Source organism: Notothenia coriiceps, unplaced genomic scaffold (assembly GCF_000735185.1).
Source record: "Notothenia coriiceps isolate Sejong01 unplaced genomic scaffold, NC01 NC01_scaffold00037244, whole genome shotgun sequence".
Lineage (NCBI taxonomy): Eukaryota > Metazoa > Chordata > Actinopteri > Perciformes > Nototheniidae > Notothenia > Notothenia coriiceps.
In genome coordinates, this window is record NW_011369945.1 from 11125276 (window position 1) to 11144440 (window position 19165).

At 38.6% G+C, this 19165-nt stretch overlaps 2 protein-coding genes across 2 annotated transcripts in view; one reads left to right on the forward strand and one right to left on the reverse strand.

Annotated features, from left to right (window-relative positions):
- Nucleotides 1-19165, forward strand: part of LOC104964693 (SH3 domain-binding protein 5-like) — a 131484-nt gene that overhangs the window by 32800 nt on the left and 79519 nt on the right. The gene's annotated exons all lie outside the window — the stretch shown is intronic.
- Nucleotides 1-19165, reverse strand: part of glis1a (GLIS family zinc finger 1a) — a 39104-nt gene that overhangs the window by 1042 nt on the left and 18897 nt on the right. The window contains exons 3-8 of the mRNA XM_010793540.1: nucleotides 17125-17286; nucleotides 11015-11128; nucleotides 8060-8168; nucleotides 6536-6677; nucleotides 682-815; nucleotides 337-435 (exon numbers count right to left, since the gene is read on the reverse strand). Of these exons, the coding sequence (XP_010791842.1) occupies nucleotides 337-435; nucleotides 682-815; nucleotides 6536-6677; nucleotides 8060-8168; nucleotides 11015-11128; nucleotides 17125-17286 (760 nt within the window). The remainder of the gene's footprint in view (nucleotides 1-336; nucleotides 436-681; nucleotides 816-6535; nucleotides 6678-8059; nucleotides 8169-11014; nucleotides 11129-17124; nucleotides 17287-19165) is intronic.

The window sequence follows — 19165 nt, forward strand, 5'->3', positions numbered from 1 at the left end:
CTTTGAGCACCAGTAAAAGCGCTGGATAAAATAAATATATTATTATGTTTTCATCCAATATGCTTACAGTATGTGAATATTAAGGAAACATGATGGAAATATTGTATTTATATTTCTTTAATGTATTCATTGCAATCCTTTTTGAATTTTCTTTTACAATATCACAAGCTTTTTTTCAGCTTAGTGTGAAAACATCTTCGGGATATTTCACTCAACCCCACTCGCTTTCTCACCTCCACACATCTGGCCCCAAGAGGTGTGGCGGGAAGAGAGGGTTTCAGATCCTCTAAGAAGCACTCTGATTGGAGGATATGGACCATTGCTCTGCGGTCTTACCTGTAGAGTGAGAGGTGGGGGGGTTTGAGTAGTAACCGGTGGGTTCGAAGCCCCCGTCGCTGCCTGGTTGAAGCGCCTTTCCCTCTCCGTACAGACAACCTTCAGGAAACATAGAAGTCAAGTCAAAGTCAACTTTATTGTCAATCTTTCAGTTTGTGTGTACAGACAGAGAGATCGAAATACCGTTTCCCAAATACAAATATATACAAAAATATGTAAACAAATATGTATATCCTATATATACACACAATCAAGGAGAACCGTCAACAGTTCAAACGCTCAGACACACTGATGCTGACACACTGATGCTGACACACTGATGCTGACTCCTCCCCTCCTCAGTACCTGGCTGCTGTGAGAACGCCTGCTGCTGATGGCTGTAGATCTTGTGGTACTCCTGCAGCTGGACATCTCCTCTTTCTGAGGAGGGGCTCACCGGGCTGACGTCAGCCGACATGAACAGTGACGCCGGTCTGTTCCTGTTGGAAACACAACAACGGGTAACTATTATACTCAGTTCTTTCATATCGACATTTATGTGAGGGCAGGGACTTGCAAACACATTTCGAGGGATGGTTGCACATGTGGCGATAATCATTCACAGTGCATTTGTTTCAGCATTTGCCTTAAATCATTTCTACATCTTAAGAAAACTCATAAACAGCTTATGTCACATGACGGGGCAGAGGGCTTTACTTCAGTCACTTTTTTTTATGGTTAACGGATCTTAATCTAGAAATACACGTTGGGATGACAGTGATTTCGATTGGTCTTAAACCACTAATTATGAGCTATTTGCTTTTATGCAATCACCCAAAAAATAATCCTCCAGAGGCCTTGTGCACATCCTGGAAATATTAAGCCATTTAAACTCAAATACTGTATTTCTTTATCCATAAATGTGGTTTCTTAATAAAAAAAACCCTCAAATTTATTTTTATTTTTCAACTTCATTTTCAATTTTTCTTTGAATGTTGGTACCATTCATTTAAAGTAATGGTAAATCATTTATCTTAGAAAAAGGCTAATTTGAAGCTATGCAACAGGTTTGACTTCATTTCAATCTATGTATAGTTTTTTAAAAGTAGGTTTTGATCAAGTTGAATTCTCTGTAGTGTTCTGCAGTCTTTGATGCTGATAACCGTTATCCAGCAGTGTGGCAGCAGCTGTGTAATCAAACACAAACGTGTAAATACTTAAAACTGAACAAACAGTGCAGTTTATACAGGAAAGCGTTTCCAGGGGGGGTAAAGTGGGCGGGCTCTGTATCCATCGTTACGCTGCAGGAATGTGCTGACTGTGCACAAACACTGACTCAACATGGAAACCAATGAGTCAGTGGAGCCAAGTGGACCAGAAGAAAGGAAAGACGAATATCTCTCCGAGGAGATATGGAGCTGAAAACCCCCAAAATGGTATTCAACCCCCCCCCTCCTGCTTCTTCAAAGTCTCAGCAGTTCATGCGGCCTGAGAACTCTCCTGGATGATGGGCTGCAGTATATTCGTCCCTGGAGAGATAAATGGCCTTGGATTCTGCTTGAGGATTTTTAGTGGTCTTCATAAACAAGCCAGACCTCGTCAGAGAGACTAATGGCTGCCGGCCGAAGCGACTTCTATTTACGCATCTGACCAGTTTCTTTAAAAAAGAAATGTTTGGAGATTTCTTTACATATCTTTCATTTATCACCCCCAGGTCCCTTTATTACCCATTTCCCATGTCAAATGCCATTACGTTTAATTTAACAGTCCCCGGGGAGAATGACTATAAAAGCCAAGATTAATCAGGAGGACTTTTTGAAACCCAAACTGATATAACTTACAGATGGCTGCTCGGCTTCCTGAGGTAATAAAGAGCAGGCTTTGTGTAGGATTATGTAAACAAAGTGGGCTTTGATATAGTGCGACTGTTGAAATGAATGTGCCGCGATGACTGCGAGCCCCAAGAATCCAACACGTCTCTGGATTCCCCCTCGCGGCCCCGCACCATCAGAGCTGACCTTAACTATAAACAACCGCGGCTGTTCTGCGGCTCACATTCTTGCGAAGTTGCAACAACATAGCTGGGATTTCTGATCCGTGCTGCGTGGATCTGTCGTTTTGTGGCCGCTGTACCCGAAACCTTCTGATGCACGAGCTTAAAAGAGCCGGAGGGAGAGTCTGTCAGCACAAAAAAGTTTCTCTGATCATATTTTACCGGCGAAAAACCCCTTCATCATTTTCTTTTCTCTCTATCTAACTAAAGCCAGCAGCTCTCGGAAATCTGGAATGAGAAGAATCCTGCTTGTAGAATTTAAGCTCTTGTGTTTATTTGCTTTTTTTAATAGCAGCAAACTTGGACTATATCAGAGACGGGGATGAGTGGTTTTACTAGAGAAGGTGCCAGCTTGGTTTTCAGTTCTGGCAGAGGAGAGCTGCTGTGACATAGATTGACTGGATAACAGAAGATCATATTGAAAGTATGTAACTCAGATGGATGTTTAATGTGATCGAAGGGCTACCAATCAAGTACTTAGAGGCATTTATTGCATGTTAAAGACGGGGAAAATACAAAAATGTGCGGGCATGTCAAAACATTTCAGCTAAACAAGCTCTTCGGATCCGATGTCAGTCGGAGCTTCTGCAAAATAAACTTCATTACGTCTCTTTCCCTCAAATTGTATAATAGTGTTTCTGTGTGAGAGCCATCCCAGTGAGTATTTGATGGAAACGCTGCTCCAAAAAAGCCAATCCTGCTCTCCCCCGACCGCAAAACACACAAACACTGAACATCACAAACACTCGCTGATGGACAAGCCTTAGCGCGGGCCTCTGAATCCCTCCAGTATAAAATAATTAAAAGAAGTCGAAATGGCTCGTCTCTGCCAGAGTAAACACGCGCCTGGCTATGAGGTCAGAGGAGCACAGATAATTTACTTTCACGTGTTTAACGTCTCGCTAAGTCATTTGGGGGGAAAACAAGTGCTTGTCTGGTATTGGCTTTGGCAGGCCGTGCACTGCGGGCAGCGAGGGACTCCATGACATCCTCAGTGTCTATAAAGAGACTCAATGGACAGACTGTGAAGCTCCCGCTGTAAACTGTGAGCAGATGGAGGCTGAGGGATGCTGCTTTAATGCGAGTACATTACTGTAGACGTCCTAAAACACATACAAACAGACACTAAACTCTCACCTGAACATCAAATGGACAGGACTCAAATGTTTATTCAAACTTAGCTTGGTTTGTTGAACTCCAAGAGCTTTAAATGGGTTGGTTTGACACCTAAACATCTCTTCATGTCAAGAAATCCAGGTGACAGATTTATTAAGTACTTCCAACATCATTTTTGAAAAAAGTAGGATGTGCAAGGCTTATTCGAGGTTGGCAGACATACTTTAAACTAAACTACAATAAATCCACTTTTTATTTCTTACACTACGACAACTTGTTTGGGTTGTTTTTGTTCGGAAAGGATAAAAACTGATCTGCACCTGTGCTATATGGAAAGCACATTTTAACTCACACATGGAAACACTAGACATATATATAAAATGTGGGATATGGTAACCCTTGTTTTTCTATTGACTTACAGGAAATAAAAATGATTTGACCCGATGAAAAATTTAAGTGGAAATCCTGATTTTACCTTTTACTTTTGTGTGACGATTATCGTCTAAGACTCAGTTTTCCTCGATCATCGTGATGCATTTTAGATTAAATTTAAAAAATCACAGCGTTTGCAAAAACATCACAAACCAAACAAAAGTGAATCGATGATTACTCCACCACTTGCAAACGTTCAAGGCTTTTTAAGGCACTGCACACATTCAACACATTTCAGTACCAACATCCTTTTTCAATTAAACTGAAATGTTCAGCACAAGTTCCACAGATTGTGACTCAAAGATTAAGATATCAAGCTATAAAACTTTTTCAAACTGTTTTTCCCAAGGTCCATAATAAACCTTGAGCCCGGGAATATTTATAGGTTTTAATTTGTGTTCAGAGAGAACAACACATCAACACAATTGCTCTGCCATGACCCAAAGCCTATTTCAAAACAAGGTTTCGCAGAAATACGAGAGCATGTGAAACTATGTGGATTATATTTAAAGATTTTATATCAGTTATAAAACCACGAAAAAATGTTATTCTGACCCTTATCAAATCTCTTTTATTAGATAGACTTCCTTTGTTGTTGCTGTTGTGCCAATAAAAGTCAGGTTACGGGCGACTCTTCAATGAACAATAATTTGAGGCCATATTGACCAGAACCGGCTGCCTGAGGCCTCCAGCTGCAGATCTTTGGTCTCACTTCTACTTTTATACTGGACAAAATGTGTCTCAGTTTACAGTACACATAAGTTCTGTGGCCTCCAAATACCCAATCAGGGAGACCACGAAGCCATAACTCCATCTCTGGTGATAATGTCTTGGGTTTATTCAAGAATGCAGGAGCTGTTTCTGAGCCTGAGCTCTAAGACGAGGGAAAGTCACATCGGGGATTTGATGGCGTCCGTATACTTGAGGTTTGACACTTGGAAGAGTTGAGCAGTTTTAAAATTGCTTGAGTAGAGGAATCGTCAACTGAATAAAGAGTTTAACGGCGAACATCCAAAAACGCAGAGGCGCAGAACACTGTGGTCAGTTTTTTTTGCTATTTTTATCTGTCCTAGAAAATAGCTCCGGATGAAAACTGCCAAACTCAAACACAATCCCGCTCAGCTGCATTGTATCGGGTTGGCAGCAGAAGCCTCTGCAGCAGATAGATCAAACCGTTGCCAGACAGCAGGGGGGGGGGATTTGGATGAACTGACCATTTAAGTTTGCCTCTGGGTACATCATTAGCCCAGTAGCAGTAAAATACCCATGTTTCAAGGAAATAAAGGCAATAGATTAAAAAATGCACGACAGTGAGAACATAAAAATGTACTTTTGACCTTTAACAGCTGCATCTCCTGATATGACAGGTCATTTCTCTTAATGACTTCACTCACTGGAGCAATAAAACAGAAATTCAAAACAGGGAAAATAAACACAATCTTTCTCCTGTTAAAAACCGCTGAGCTGCCCATGAGTAAGGCCCTTAACATCTAATAGCCACTATTTAAATGTTTATAACCGCAGCTGAAGTAGCCCATGTGTTTACTGTTTATTACCTCGGCATATGAGGTTATGTTTTTGGTTTGTTTGTTTGTCAGCATGATTACAGACAACTGGCCCGATTTTCTTGACATTTCGTGGAAAGGTGTACCGGGGGCCAAGGAAGAACCCATAACAGGTTGGAGCTGATTGGTTTTGGCAGGTCTTTGCTTTCCAAAGTGCCCGTGTAGTATTTTTGACTATCGAGTTGCAACACATTTAGCTTCGTTGATCTCCTGGGCCCAGGAGTTCAACACTTTTAATCTCAATCAGATCCGATCAGATTTTGAAATCCCATTTTTTGTGATCCAGGTTCAGACAAGTCGGCCAGATTCTGTCCCTGGACTTCAAAGCAATTCAGGATAGGATCACCCTGATCCAGATTACGACTTTTCAAGATGACTAGATCCTGAATATCAGTGCTTTAATCCTACCGATCGCCATCTAGTGGACATGAAAAATAATACAAGGAGACAAGAGACCACATTGCAGAGACATCTATAATGTCTAATTATATTTTTTTATTTGAAAGGTGATGACAGATTATGGACTTTTTTTTTGTTGAAGATATTTTGACTTTAATCTAAATTACATTTGTGATTGACAATCTTTGCCGTGATACTTTTATGAGCATAAACATTTATGTCATCAAAATTTGGTTGAAAACAAAATAGGCCACCACAAACGTGAGCAAAAATGGAAAAAATTAAATGTATTTCCCATGAAGGCTAAAAAGTGTGTATTATTTCAGTTAACAAACTTTGCCATCTTATTTAAATTGAAACATATTTTAAAATAAATTGTACAGTACATTTTGCTCTGGAAATCCACCCCTCTGGTGGGATCAGGATAATCCAGTTTTTTGGGATCAAACTGATCCCAATCCTGTGTGGTCGGTTTGAACTACCCATTTTGAAGATTTGATCCAGATTAAAGCTTGGATTGGATTTCCTGATCTGATCGGATATGAAAGTGATCCTAATCCTGTTTTTTGGTTTTGAACTACCCAAAATCCAAATCTGATTTGATCAGATAGGGATTCAAAGTTTTGAACTCCTGGGCCCTGGGTCTTACACTCACCCTTCTCTCACGCTCGTCAGTGAAGATATCGGGCTGTTGGCATCAAAGTTTCCCTCCACGCCTCGATACCTGGAGCAGGTGTCCGCGGACGGAGGGAGGAACTCTGCCCTGTTGTGGACGGAGCTGCTGTTGGAGTACACACCTAAAAGAGAGACATGGATAAATGGATTAACTTCACTGAAAATCAGTTTTCTGAGTATTAATAAAAGCCATGAAAGGTAGCTGCTCAGTGGTGAAGGTATTTTTCACATAAAAGTGAGTTAGATAAACAAGTTACAATAAAAAAGTAGGAGAACATGATATGAAATATGGGTTAATAAATAGCTACAGTCTGTGGCTGTTTGCTTTGATGAGCTGGGGCGACAGTAATGATCACTCTAATTCTCTGTTTTATTATTTTTAACTAATTGAAATGTGTCAGCTAATCCATAAAATAGTAGTAAGATAGATATGTACATGTCCTAAATGCATAGGTTAATTTCTTGTTTGTCTGACCAACTGTCCAAAAAATACTAAGAAAATAGAAAATACCTGACAAGACATGGAAAGCAACAACTTCTTAAATCTAAAAAGCTGTTGTTTGTTATTAAAAAAACAATTTAAATCATTTAGCAACAAAGCAAACAAATACACTTTTCACAAAACAGACTTTTATATTCTCTTCACACTAAAAGTATTTTGTTAAAGTTCAAATGAAACCTGACAACAGCGGCTGCTCCCTGCAAAGAATAAAGATTTTCAGAGTCACGTTTCAAAACTACAGGAGGTGTTTGATATTGAAAACATTAGTTTTTGGTCGCATACATTTAAAACTGTAACACAAAAAAACCGTCAAGCCTTTCAACACTTGGGTTTGATTTTAACAGCGGCGGATGATTGTTATCGTATGTCGCCATAAATCCTGCACACATAAAGTAAAGTACAGACACTGGTTTATACAAAACATTCAGAAAGTAACATTCGGGTATTTCTGATAAGCAAAAAGTCCTCTTGGGAAAATTTCAAAATGAAACACTGACAAGCTTGTTTCGCCATGAATAAAAATAACGGATAGTGTGCCGTTTGAGGCTTTCCCCTCAAAGTCTTCTGGGTAAAGCTGCAAGTAGTCTGAAGTAATAGACATGGACAGCTCTCCTGGACACTCTGCTCTCTCTTCTGCCAGCTGAGCCTCAGCGTACCTGACAGCTTCTTGATCCCTGTTCAGCCATTGAAAGGGGAAAGAAACAGAGCTTGGCTGGAAAAGGTTTTTTAGCTGAGGGACGGGCGGGGAGGAGGCCAACTCGCCCGCAGTCAGTGCCCGGTAATTGGACAAGGTAAACACGGGGCATGATGAGCTATCATCGCAGGAATGGTGGAGAGGAGGGAGAGGAAAAGGAGTGAATGAGGCCATGGGAGAAAATGAAAGAGACACAGCTTAACGGCCCAGGTGTTTGGGCAATTACTCTTTTCTTTGTTGTCTCATTTCCAGAGAGACTAAACACTGATTTGTACATTTGCTCTTGCTACCGTTTCACCCGTGCGTACCTGTGAAGTCATCGACGCCGGGTAAAGGCGAGTTGTTTCCCTGGTGGAGATGCTGCCTCGCCAGACAATCGCTCAAAATGTCCGACTCCAGCGGCGTGTGCACCTGAACCTGTCAGACAGAACACAGGTCATGTTCAAGGAGATGTGAAAAGTGGTAGAGATGGAGATTCTTTACTTAAAAGTGCGGCATTGTTAAAATATTTAAATATACACTCGCTGCTATATATAACTATGTCCAATATTATATTATTAGTATTATTAATAATGCTATGATAACGTGCAATTACGTAACTGCCACTACGTTTTATTTTTTGCACTACTAACTACTGCTATTAGTTGCATTGATTGTGTGACCATCTATGTTTCTATGTTTCATGTTGTCTGTAGATATTTAATTGCTCTTTTTGCTGCACTTTTAGTGTACAGTTTTGCTGCTGTGTTTATTGTATTTTGTTACTCAGGCACAACAATTTCCTTCGGGATAAGTAAAGTCTTATCTTATCTTATTTAAATATTAAAAGTACATGATGCAGAAGGATTTCTCATGTGACTTTCATTCTATTATTATTATTATTATGATTATATCATTGCATTATTGTTATTCACGCATCAATATAAATTAGGATTTAACTGTTGTATTTGTTGAAGTGGAGCTAATTTTGAACTATTTTTTATCACACTGCAACTAATTAGTAATTTCGAGATTTATCGATTGATTCTTTAGGTTTAAAAAATTCAGAAAAGAGTGAGAAATGCCTTGGAATCAAATGGATTGATAAGACTTTTTTTTTTTTAATCCAATACAAGTACTTCAGTTAGTTCTCAAGTACATGGACTTTTGGTGGTTGGAGTTCCATTAAACCACTGAGAAGTAAATGGTGGAACATGTCATGTCTTCATGTTGGGGAACATGTGCCTGCATGTACGGATGAGAGTAATTACATTTAAGCTGCAGCTTTCTTCCAATTGTGTTTTGCTGTTGGGCAACACGGCTCCCATGAAGCCAAACATTGAAATGATTAATTTTGATTACAAACAGTAGATCAATTGAAAACCACGTTGTCCACGGGCCCTTTTTTACTGTTCATTTTTCAAAGAAATGTCACTTGGAGCAGATGCCTGGTTCTCGTTTGGCCTTTCAATCCGACTTCTCCAGAAATATCGTTATGCAACTTATTCCAAGATGTTCTAACAAAGTTAAGACAAGACAATTTACTTTATTATCCCGCGTTAACAGAGGATCCCCCCAGGACTTTCCAAAACAGTTTATGGTCAGCTCCAGGACTAGAAGAGAAGCTTGTGAAGGACACCAAGGAACCACAAAAGAGTTATGAATAATCAGTGAAAAATGCACACCCAAAACCACTGTTTATGAAGATACAAACTTCATAAGCTGTGACGCATCCGCCTGAAGAAATGTATAACCGTGAGGAGTTTCTGAAGTACATGTTTAATATTTCAAAGTTCTCTGTAGCCCCGCAGCGCACATTTACTTCAGCGCAGGGCGTGTAGGCCATGTCACAACTTACAAGCACACGTGTTTCTGTTTAACACAAACAAGGCATGGGAATACACACAAAGCCCTGTGTCACTCACGGGCCATAGAAAACAAACAAGGCCCAGATAAGGGTGAACAATAGGCTCCCTATGCTGACTTCCAGCGAAGTGTGTGTAATACTTTGTTTTGTTGCGTTTCATCCGACTGAATCATAAACATGCTTGCTCTCTCCTCCTGTGGCTCTATATCTCTTTCTCACAGAAACTAGAGTTATTAAGAGCAGAGCCAGGCTGCTTCACTAACGCCACTAAGATGCTTTCGGAGAACCCGCTGTTAAAGAAGTCCTTATTAATACACTTTATTCTAAAAGAACTGCATTTTTATATCATTTTGTTGCTGCTATTTTCTTTCTGAAAGCACGAGACGATGTGAACGTTTCATGACACAATGATCCTATCATTGGGATTTTACAATATCTAATATCTTGATTATCATCAAAATATGCTTAAAATGGCCCTTAAATAAACTGGAATAGCGTTGCCTTAGTTTTGTTAAAAGGGAACATTGTTAACTGCATGCCAGAAAGGAAACATGTTCTTTGTGATCATAGTTTTTAGTGAAATACAAATGTTTTGTATTTATATAACATAGTTAAATATACTGTATATATGGTGGCTGTGGCTCAGTGGGTAGTGTGCTGGACTTCGAATCAGGGGATAGCAAGTTCGAGCCCCACTGCAGTCAGCATGTCGTTGTGTCCCTGAGACACTTCACCCCAAAGTGCTCCTGTGGGGATTGTCCACAGTACTGAATGTATGTTAGTCGCTTTGGATACAAGCGTCTAACAAATGACATGAAATAATTAATATAATATAGTTATACATACACACAGTATATATCTTTGAATTCTACAATTTTCATGAAAAGTCATGAAGTGTGTTTTTGATGTTGAATGTTATCCCTGATACGACAGAGGAGCTTCTCAAACAGTATTTGCACGATCGTAAAACTGCCCAGAAACCAAGATGAATAAAGATTAGGGTTAACCGCTGTATTGAAATGGACCTTATTTTCCTAGAAAATGCAATTTCAAAGAAACTTTACTGAATCTCTGTTCACCAGAGGTCAAGCATCAGGATTTTATGACCGTTGAGTAATAAATAAATGATTTATGAGGGCTTTGTGGTGGCCTAGCGGTTTAAAACCCCGACCATTAATCCGCCATGCCACTGGTCCGAGTCCAGGGGTGTCATTTTTACTGCCACTAAAAGTAATCATTTTTACTTTTGAACAAAGAAAACTGTTTATATTGACCTCTTTTACTTGATTTGTATTTATAGCCTTGCCTTTCCTCCACTTCTAATCTCACATATCTTTATTAAAGATGTTGGTGATAAGAGAAGTAATCAGTGTTTCCCTTAATGTGCAACATGCAAGGATAGAACTGCTGTTGTTACCTTGACCTCTCTCTCCTGAAGGCCTTTGGCGGAATGAGCTTTGACGTGTTTCCGTAGCGAGCTGGGGTCGGTGTAGCGCTTGGTGCATCCTGGGAGCTGACAGGCGTACGGCTTCTGTGAATGAACCACAACGAGAAGGGGGTGAGGAACGGAAAGAAGAAGATAAACAAAGCTGTGAGGGAGAAGAAAGTGCTTTAGTATTGAGTCATTTTAAGTGTGTTTTCATGTTACACAAATGTTATTGTACCAAGTAACTATAGTAGCATACAATTGTAAGTAAAGTACAAATACACTTAAGTTCTTTCTTAGGCTTTTTTCTGCTGTAACAATGTAAATTCTCTGTGGGACTAATTGTAATTTAGTACAATACTTGAATAAAAGTACTTAGTTACTCCACCAATTAACCTTATTGAACCCTTTACAGAATATTAGACGATACTTTTAGTTTCATGACTTACACAAACTCAGAACTTTGTAAATCAGGTCATAACATTCACCACATCTGGTTTATGGATATGATGATAAACACAGAAAATAAAATTGTGTTTAGAAACAACAGTACAAGTTTAGCTGAGTCATAGTGCAGATTGTTTACAGGTGTGAGGCTGTGTACAGTAGTACTGTGTATTACACGCAAACATTTAGGATACATGTGCTCACTCAGCGTGACATGTGTACTAACAGGAAGGAAAGAAGTGAAGATGAAGTCAATATTTTATAGGAAAGACTCAAAATGCAGTATATTTACCTTTAGTCTGCAGGCTTAAGGAGAGGAAGAGAGAGAAGAGTTCAGAGGAACAGATCGTAAACACATCATCCTGTTCACTCATCAATGGATGTGTTCATAATGTCAACTTTAGATAGTGATCTTCCTACAATCAGTGGCCGGAGAGGAGTTTTTCCAGATGGTTATTTCTAGATGTAGTAAACCTTTCAAAGCAAAGGATCTATATATAATATAGTAACCATAAATTAACACGTCTTTATATGGAAAATATAAACATTTGTAGGGTTCATATCGCTTTCTTACAGTAACAATTAAAAGGTTTTTAAGGTATCCTCATCAAAATGTTTTGTTCGTTTTTTCAGACTTAATCATCACTTTTATATTGTTACTAAAAATGCAATTGCAAACAATATAGTTTACAGAATTCCTTCATACCCAAAGCAATCAATGTATATCGACACAGGGTATGTTTTGAAGACTTTCTTGGTTTATTTGAGTGATTGAGTCGATGTAAACCAGATTATGTTGAAAGCAATGTATTTTTCAAGGAGTATTTTTGAACTGAAGCATATTTTTTAACCTTGAAATAACAACAGTTAAAACCGAGTGATTTCTAAACTTTCAATCGCTGTTTTTTTATAGCATTTAGCTCAGTGTTTCTCAAAGTGTTTCCCTGGGGCATAACAGGGGGGGGGCGCGAGAGACCAGGAGGAAAATAAAAACAACTGAAATCTGAAATGTTATTATTGAAAAAGTATTATAATAATATGATACAGTAGAATACAAGTACGTCTGGGTCTCTGTGTTTGATTCAAGCTCGGCTCTGTGTGTGTGTGGAACGAGCCATTTTGTGTGCGCGCGCGCGAGCGAGAGAAAGAGAGAGAGAGAGAGAGCGCACCGGTACCGGAGATCGTTGTTGTTAGCTTCTGGTGCTAGCGAGCTAGTGGCCGGCTCTCAAACGGTTTGGTCACCATTAATGTAAACAATTATTTCCGAGGCACACGTTTATATGATCATTACAGTTATACAAAAATAAGAGTATAAATGAAAAACAGGTATGAAATACTATATGACATTAAAAAAAGAATACAGTTTAAAAAGGGGAGTGATTTGTAAAATATCCATAAAGAAAAAGAACATCTGCTTACAGTTGTGTTTCATCTGGGTGTTGAGAGAGGTATCCATAGATCTCTTCATGTTGCTCTCAAAGTGCACCAGATTGATAATTTTAACTTCAATATTTAAAAAAAAATCTTCCTGGAGGAGCATGCCCCCGGACCCCCCTATGTTAGGTCCACTCCCCACTTATAAAAATAGCACTTTACCCCTGCTTACACCTATATGCCGTGAGCTGATTATCGAGCCTTCATTGTAACTGTCACACTGTGTATATGCGTGGGGATTGTTGCAGTTCCACTGAAGCGCCCGGGCAATTAATGGGAAACCCTAAATGTTTGAGCACCCTCTATGAAACGTCAAGCTGCCCCACAGCACCCCCAAAATAAATCTCTGGTGTCGCCACTGAGCCTGCAACCCCGTTTTGAAGAAATGTGCCGTGCAACACAGGCTCATTGCAGCCACTAATAAGACACACTTTTTTGCCAAATATCCGCATTTTCTTTGTAAAGTGGCAAAGTATTATAACTTATTGTTCTAGCAAAGGGATTGCTAAATTGTATTTATTTTTTTGAGCACACAGACTTATTGAGCATTGTTTTATTATCACTGTTTTATCAAAATCATTTTTTTTTTTTTTTAAAGGAATGCTCACTTTCATATTGGTGTATTTTAATAAATGTTAACTTGGCCCATTACGTGACTATTTGTGTTGGGGGGGCCCGACTTTGTTTTTTTTCTCCAAAGGGGGGGCCTGACAGAAAAAGCTTGAGAACCACTGATTTAGCTAGAGAGAGAAGCACATTTCTGCTGTTTGATTTTGTGTTGTGTTTTTCCCAATCTCGTGAAAATTGATAGTTTGGTTAGGTAAATGAGCTCATTTCCATGAATCTAATTCCTCACAGGTTTTCTTCTCCACTTTGGATTACTGAGTGTTTCACCAGGTGGACTGAATTAAGTTTCCATGAAAACACATGTGAATTATTTCGATGAATCTTGTTGGTTTATGTAGTAGGATCTGAACATAACAAGTCAAAAATAATGACCTAAGTGGTGGTAACAAAGAGAACAAACTAAGCCACTGTTTATCAAATAAAGGGTGGAGGGGTTTTTAAAACAGCACAATGTACAACGTCAAAAACACTTGAAGTATTTAAAAGTTATAAGTAGGAAAAAGTCAGTTTGATTACGTCAGGGAAACAACGGTAAGGACTTAAATATACTAATATATTTCTGTTATTTTTGTAGAGAGCAAGTGAACATATTTAGCTCACCTAAAGTTTGAACATTTGGATGTATTTGGATGTTATTGAAGTGAAGTAGTGACAGTGCACACTTCTTAGTTTAAAAAAAATAATTGTTATTGTATTTAGTTGTATTATCCTCCTCTACAGTATGTACAATATGTCTTTAAACGATATTTAATGCGAGGCAAAACGGATAATGAAGCGTTAAACTTTACTGTGTATCCTTGGTGTTTGCATGTCAGCATAAATTGATGAATTTACATGTCAGAATGCAACTGTGTGTGTCAAAGTTATACAAATATGGAAAACATAAATCAACAGCAGAGCTTAAACAAAGCTTTTCTGTGTAATGTTGAAATTCAAGATGTTAGGACTAAAATGCTTTAGTTTACGAAGCATGTGAATTCAAACAGGAAACAACAACATTCAGAGTTTCGTGGTTTTGATTGGTCTTATTGAGTTCAACATGTGCTAATACATGCACTTGATGGATCAATAAAGACTTGAATAAGCACTAGGTAACTGTGTGATATCGGTTTGAACTGATTGAAAAACCCCAAAACAAGCAACATGTGAGCTGCAAATCTTAGTTGAGACACATCTGCGTGACACTGGCCACATCTTGGAAACAAATCTTTCATAACACACTATTATTTATAACATTAGTAACACAATACAAGATATTAAATCAAACATAAATAACTTGTATTGACACCAGTCTTTTCTTGGCTGCTTGTAATACTATTTTCACCAATTATTTACATCTAGGCACATCTGGCGCCATCTCGGAGCCCCAGATGTGTCTGATTCTGGATTTGTGACGCAACTGCGAAGCCGCCATTAGCCAGCGTGAAACCACAAAAAGGAGAAAATAACTCTCTCCTCTTGTTGTAATAACACTGAGTGCATCGTATGGCTCCATCTCACCCGTGTAATAAGAGATATGATTTGCTGGATTACTGCTAAATCCTCATCGCTTGTCAGCAGGAGTAAAAATAACTGTGGTTTACAGAATAAATCCACAGCAGGTATGTAGTTACACGATCCTAAAGAATGTTCTGTTCTGTACCCAGAAATAGGATGGAGTAGGGGGAGCTGTGGCACTTCCAATTAAACATAACCCTTTATTACCAACACATATCGTTTCATAAAGAAGACGTATATTGAGAGCCGACAGGAGATTGAGGATTTATGCCTACAAATGCTTAAGTTATATATTAAAGTGACGCCTTTTTGTTCTTCAGACAGGGAAGGCTTTAAAGTAAATGTTCCTAATACATGGAAGGTGCAAACTACTTTATTTGAAGGGGCCGTTTTATGCTTTTTGGGGTTTTCCCTTTCCTGTAGTGTGTTTTATAGGTTTAAGGGTTAGGGCTACTCACTAGCGCTCCAACCAAGCCCCCAGGAAGTACGCTGGACTGAGGAAAATATTTGTTGTGGCCAAACGGCGGTACTACACTTTCGTATCAGTCGCTGGGCCCGGAAAGACTTTTTCCCATTGACTTACATTGGGAAAGAGACGTCTGTAAAATCGTTCTATAATTTTTTTTAAAACTAAATAAACACATTCGGTCCTCAAGTTGTAAAATGTGATAATAACGTTATTCTGAGAGTTATTTTCCTCTGCATTTTGAATGCGGATCTAACCCACGGGACCGCGTTGCCCGGCACGTTCATGTTACGTGTTCAGTACTACATTACATTACATTACATTGCATTTAGCTGACGCTTTTATCCAAAGCGACTTACAATAAGTGCATTCGACCAGGAAGATACAACCTTTAAGCGTGACGTTTCGCTCTCTCAAAAGTTGGGCCATTTTGTCTTCATGCGCCAATGAGCAGCTCTCATAGGAATGAACGAGGCCCCGCCTCCCACGCTGTATCCAGTTCTTATTATACATCCATGGCTCCAACACATTGTACGTGATAGGCTAAGGGGCGGGACATCTCTAAGCGGCTGACCAATCACAACAGAGCTGGCCAGCTGACCAATCAGAGCAGACTGGGCTCTGGTTTTCATGTACATGTCACAGTGGAAGTGAGAATAAGTGTAGACATTTTTGCCTGTAGTGAATGTAGTATTTTTGAGTAACATAAAATGTAAAATGCATGTACTGTACCTACAAATAGTACTTGAATAACTCTTAGAGTCTTGATAGGAACTTAACGGAGAGAGCCAGATTGTTAGGGCGATCTTTTGGCAGCGAAAGGGAGCAGTGGCGAGTTATGAAGATGTGATTTCAAGGAGCAAGAGTTTCAAGGAACAAGAGCTTCTTTCTGTATCCTCTCAGGTGTCATCAGTAGTGGATTTCATAACTTCTTTTGTAACAGAAGCTTTCATTTATGATCCTGATCCCCTGAAACATCCCCCAGTCAGTTTAAGCGTTTAGAGTTATTAGATGATGATTTCTTCAGCGTGTTTTTATAAAGTGTGATAGTGGAGAACAAGATTTTAGTTTAATATTCTATCGTCTACGCAGTTCGTATAAATCATAGCTGCAAAGTTGTCAGTGAAAGAGATGGATTTGAATGATAAAAAAACACTTGCGATTTGTGTGCATTTCCCAAGATTTTTTTTTATTTCAAGTTCTGCAAGAACGCAGCTCAACCTCATGTTTTCTATTAAACTGTTTTTGGTTTTTGACATTTTTCCTGTTTAACTAAGCTGTTGAAACCATTTCCTCCCCACAACACAAAGGGCCAAACATACAAAGATTGGCTCATCAAGAGTTTTTCACGGTTTAATGGATTTCCTTTCTTTCTTAAAGTTGTTAATTAGCTGATACATTTATTAAAAGGAAGTTGCTGCATAAGGCCCATTGTTTGTCCTCATCATTTTTCCTCATAAAAAGAAAAACTCATAAAAGTTGTTTTTAAAAGAGAGTATTTCTTCAATACCATAACAGACAGAACATTCTGGTTACTGGTTTCATTTAATTAGACTTGTGTGCTGGTTATTTTTTGATAATGTAAAGTGTGGTCTTTAAGGCACGTGCAGTGTGGCTGTGTGTTACTGACCGTGTCCAGATGTGTGCGCTGGTGTTTGGCGCGGTCGCTGGAGTTGCTGAAGGCCTTGAGGCAGCCGGGGTGCTGGCAGATGTACGGTTTCTCTCCCGTGTGGCTCCTTAGGTGGATCTTCAGGTTCTCCAGACGGGAAAACGCCTTGAGGCAGCCCTCAAACTGACAAGGAACATATGAACAAAGAGGCTTACTGAAACCTGACACATCAAACATTTGAGGAGAGTCAAAGTGAATAGTTAAAAGAGTCAGAGCTAATAGCAGCTTAGAGTTACATTAGGGTCAGGGCTAAAGAGAGATTTCATCCAACAGGGCGTAGTAATAAATCAAAACATAATTGAAAACAAATACTGGGCTTATATAAGAATGCTTACCCAATATCTGGGACATTTTACAGTATATCGGTAAATGTTTTTGTTTGAATTGAGTAAATTATGATAAATTGTGAAAAACAACAACCATGGACTCCTATTGGACCTTTTAAGTATTTCATATTCATTTAGTCATTGTCCCCTGACTACAATGACCTAAATGAAAGTGTAGTTATTGTCATCACCTCTTTTTATACGATTTGTTTGTTGAATATTGCCAGCCTTTAATAATTTAACTACACATTAATTCATTAAATGATTAAAATTGAAACTGTACAATTACCAGTACTGAGTAATAATCTACATATTGAAGGACACACTTTACTAAATGTCTGACAAAATAAAGTTTAACGCACTGTTTCCTCGAGTTTCTTAGTTGGATGTAATAATAAAGAAAACATTATTATTTTGGAGACACAGTATAATAAATATACATATACATGCTGTCATAACAAGCAAATAAAGTACATCAACTGTAACGGCCAACATAAAACTTGACTTCGTATTTCTACTGTAAAATACTTTAGAAATATGTTTCTTTTACTGTAAGTGGACATGTGTGTATTTTTTCGAGGGTGGGTTAACATTTTCTTAATGTTTTTTTAAACGATGTTATTACTACTTCATCCCTGAACTAGTGACGAGCAACACGTAAAGGGTAATGAGTGTTTCCTCCTTTCCAACAACTCATTGTTAAACTTTGACTGATCAGTCCACATAAAGCTGCATTTCCTCAGTTTCCCCTTCTCATAAAAACACATAATCTATAGTCGATGTGTGCTAATAAACTGCTAGATAAGTACTCATGAGCATTCGAGCGTTAACTTATTTCAGTCACGGATCTCTTTTTCTTTATGGGTTGCTTTTTTGTTTCTGTTTTTGTTATTTTGTTGTTTTTTAAGGAGAGTTCCAGCCTTGGATGAATTAATCTCCATGATGTAGTCTGTCTTAATGCACAGTTATTAAAATAAACGAGGTGAATGACATTTACTGACTCATTAGCGAGACCTAATAAAACCCCTGGAATGAATTTTGGGTAGAAAAACTGTTTCTATAATTTCCTCTGGACTAGTTTACAAAGGATGAAAACTCTTTATTTTTGTATTTTAATTATTTAAGAACCAAACCCGGATCCTGTTTGAAGTCTTGTTTACGGAGATATTAATCCTTTTCATAAACTAAACCTTGGAATTTTACCTTATTTAATGGCATGACATCATGTAACCAACTGTTATGTTACGTACTTTTGTAGATTGCACTTAGTTGAATCTAAATGATGGCTGAAAGCATTGAAAACACATTCCTAACGTTCAGAATGTGTTGCATGTACAACACAAGGTGATTTTAGACAGTTTTGAATGATGGAGAAATATTTAAAGTGCTCTCCTGTGATCATCTGTATGTTCTCCCACTTCCTTTAAGAGAGCCAGGATGTACAAATCAAACCTTGAGAAATATTTCCATGTAAACTTTAACTTGCATGACATAAATGAAAACATTTTTAGTGTGTGAGATTTGAGATTACATTTGACACGGTTTCTTTAAAGTAACAAAGCTTTAGTTTATGGCCTGCAGTTTGTAGCCTGCAGACTGATATTTGCTTCTTGTCAGTTCCGTGTGTGTGTGTGTGTGTGTGTGTGTGTGTGTGTGTGTGTGTGTGTGTGTGTGTG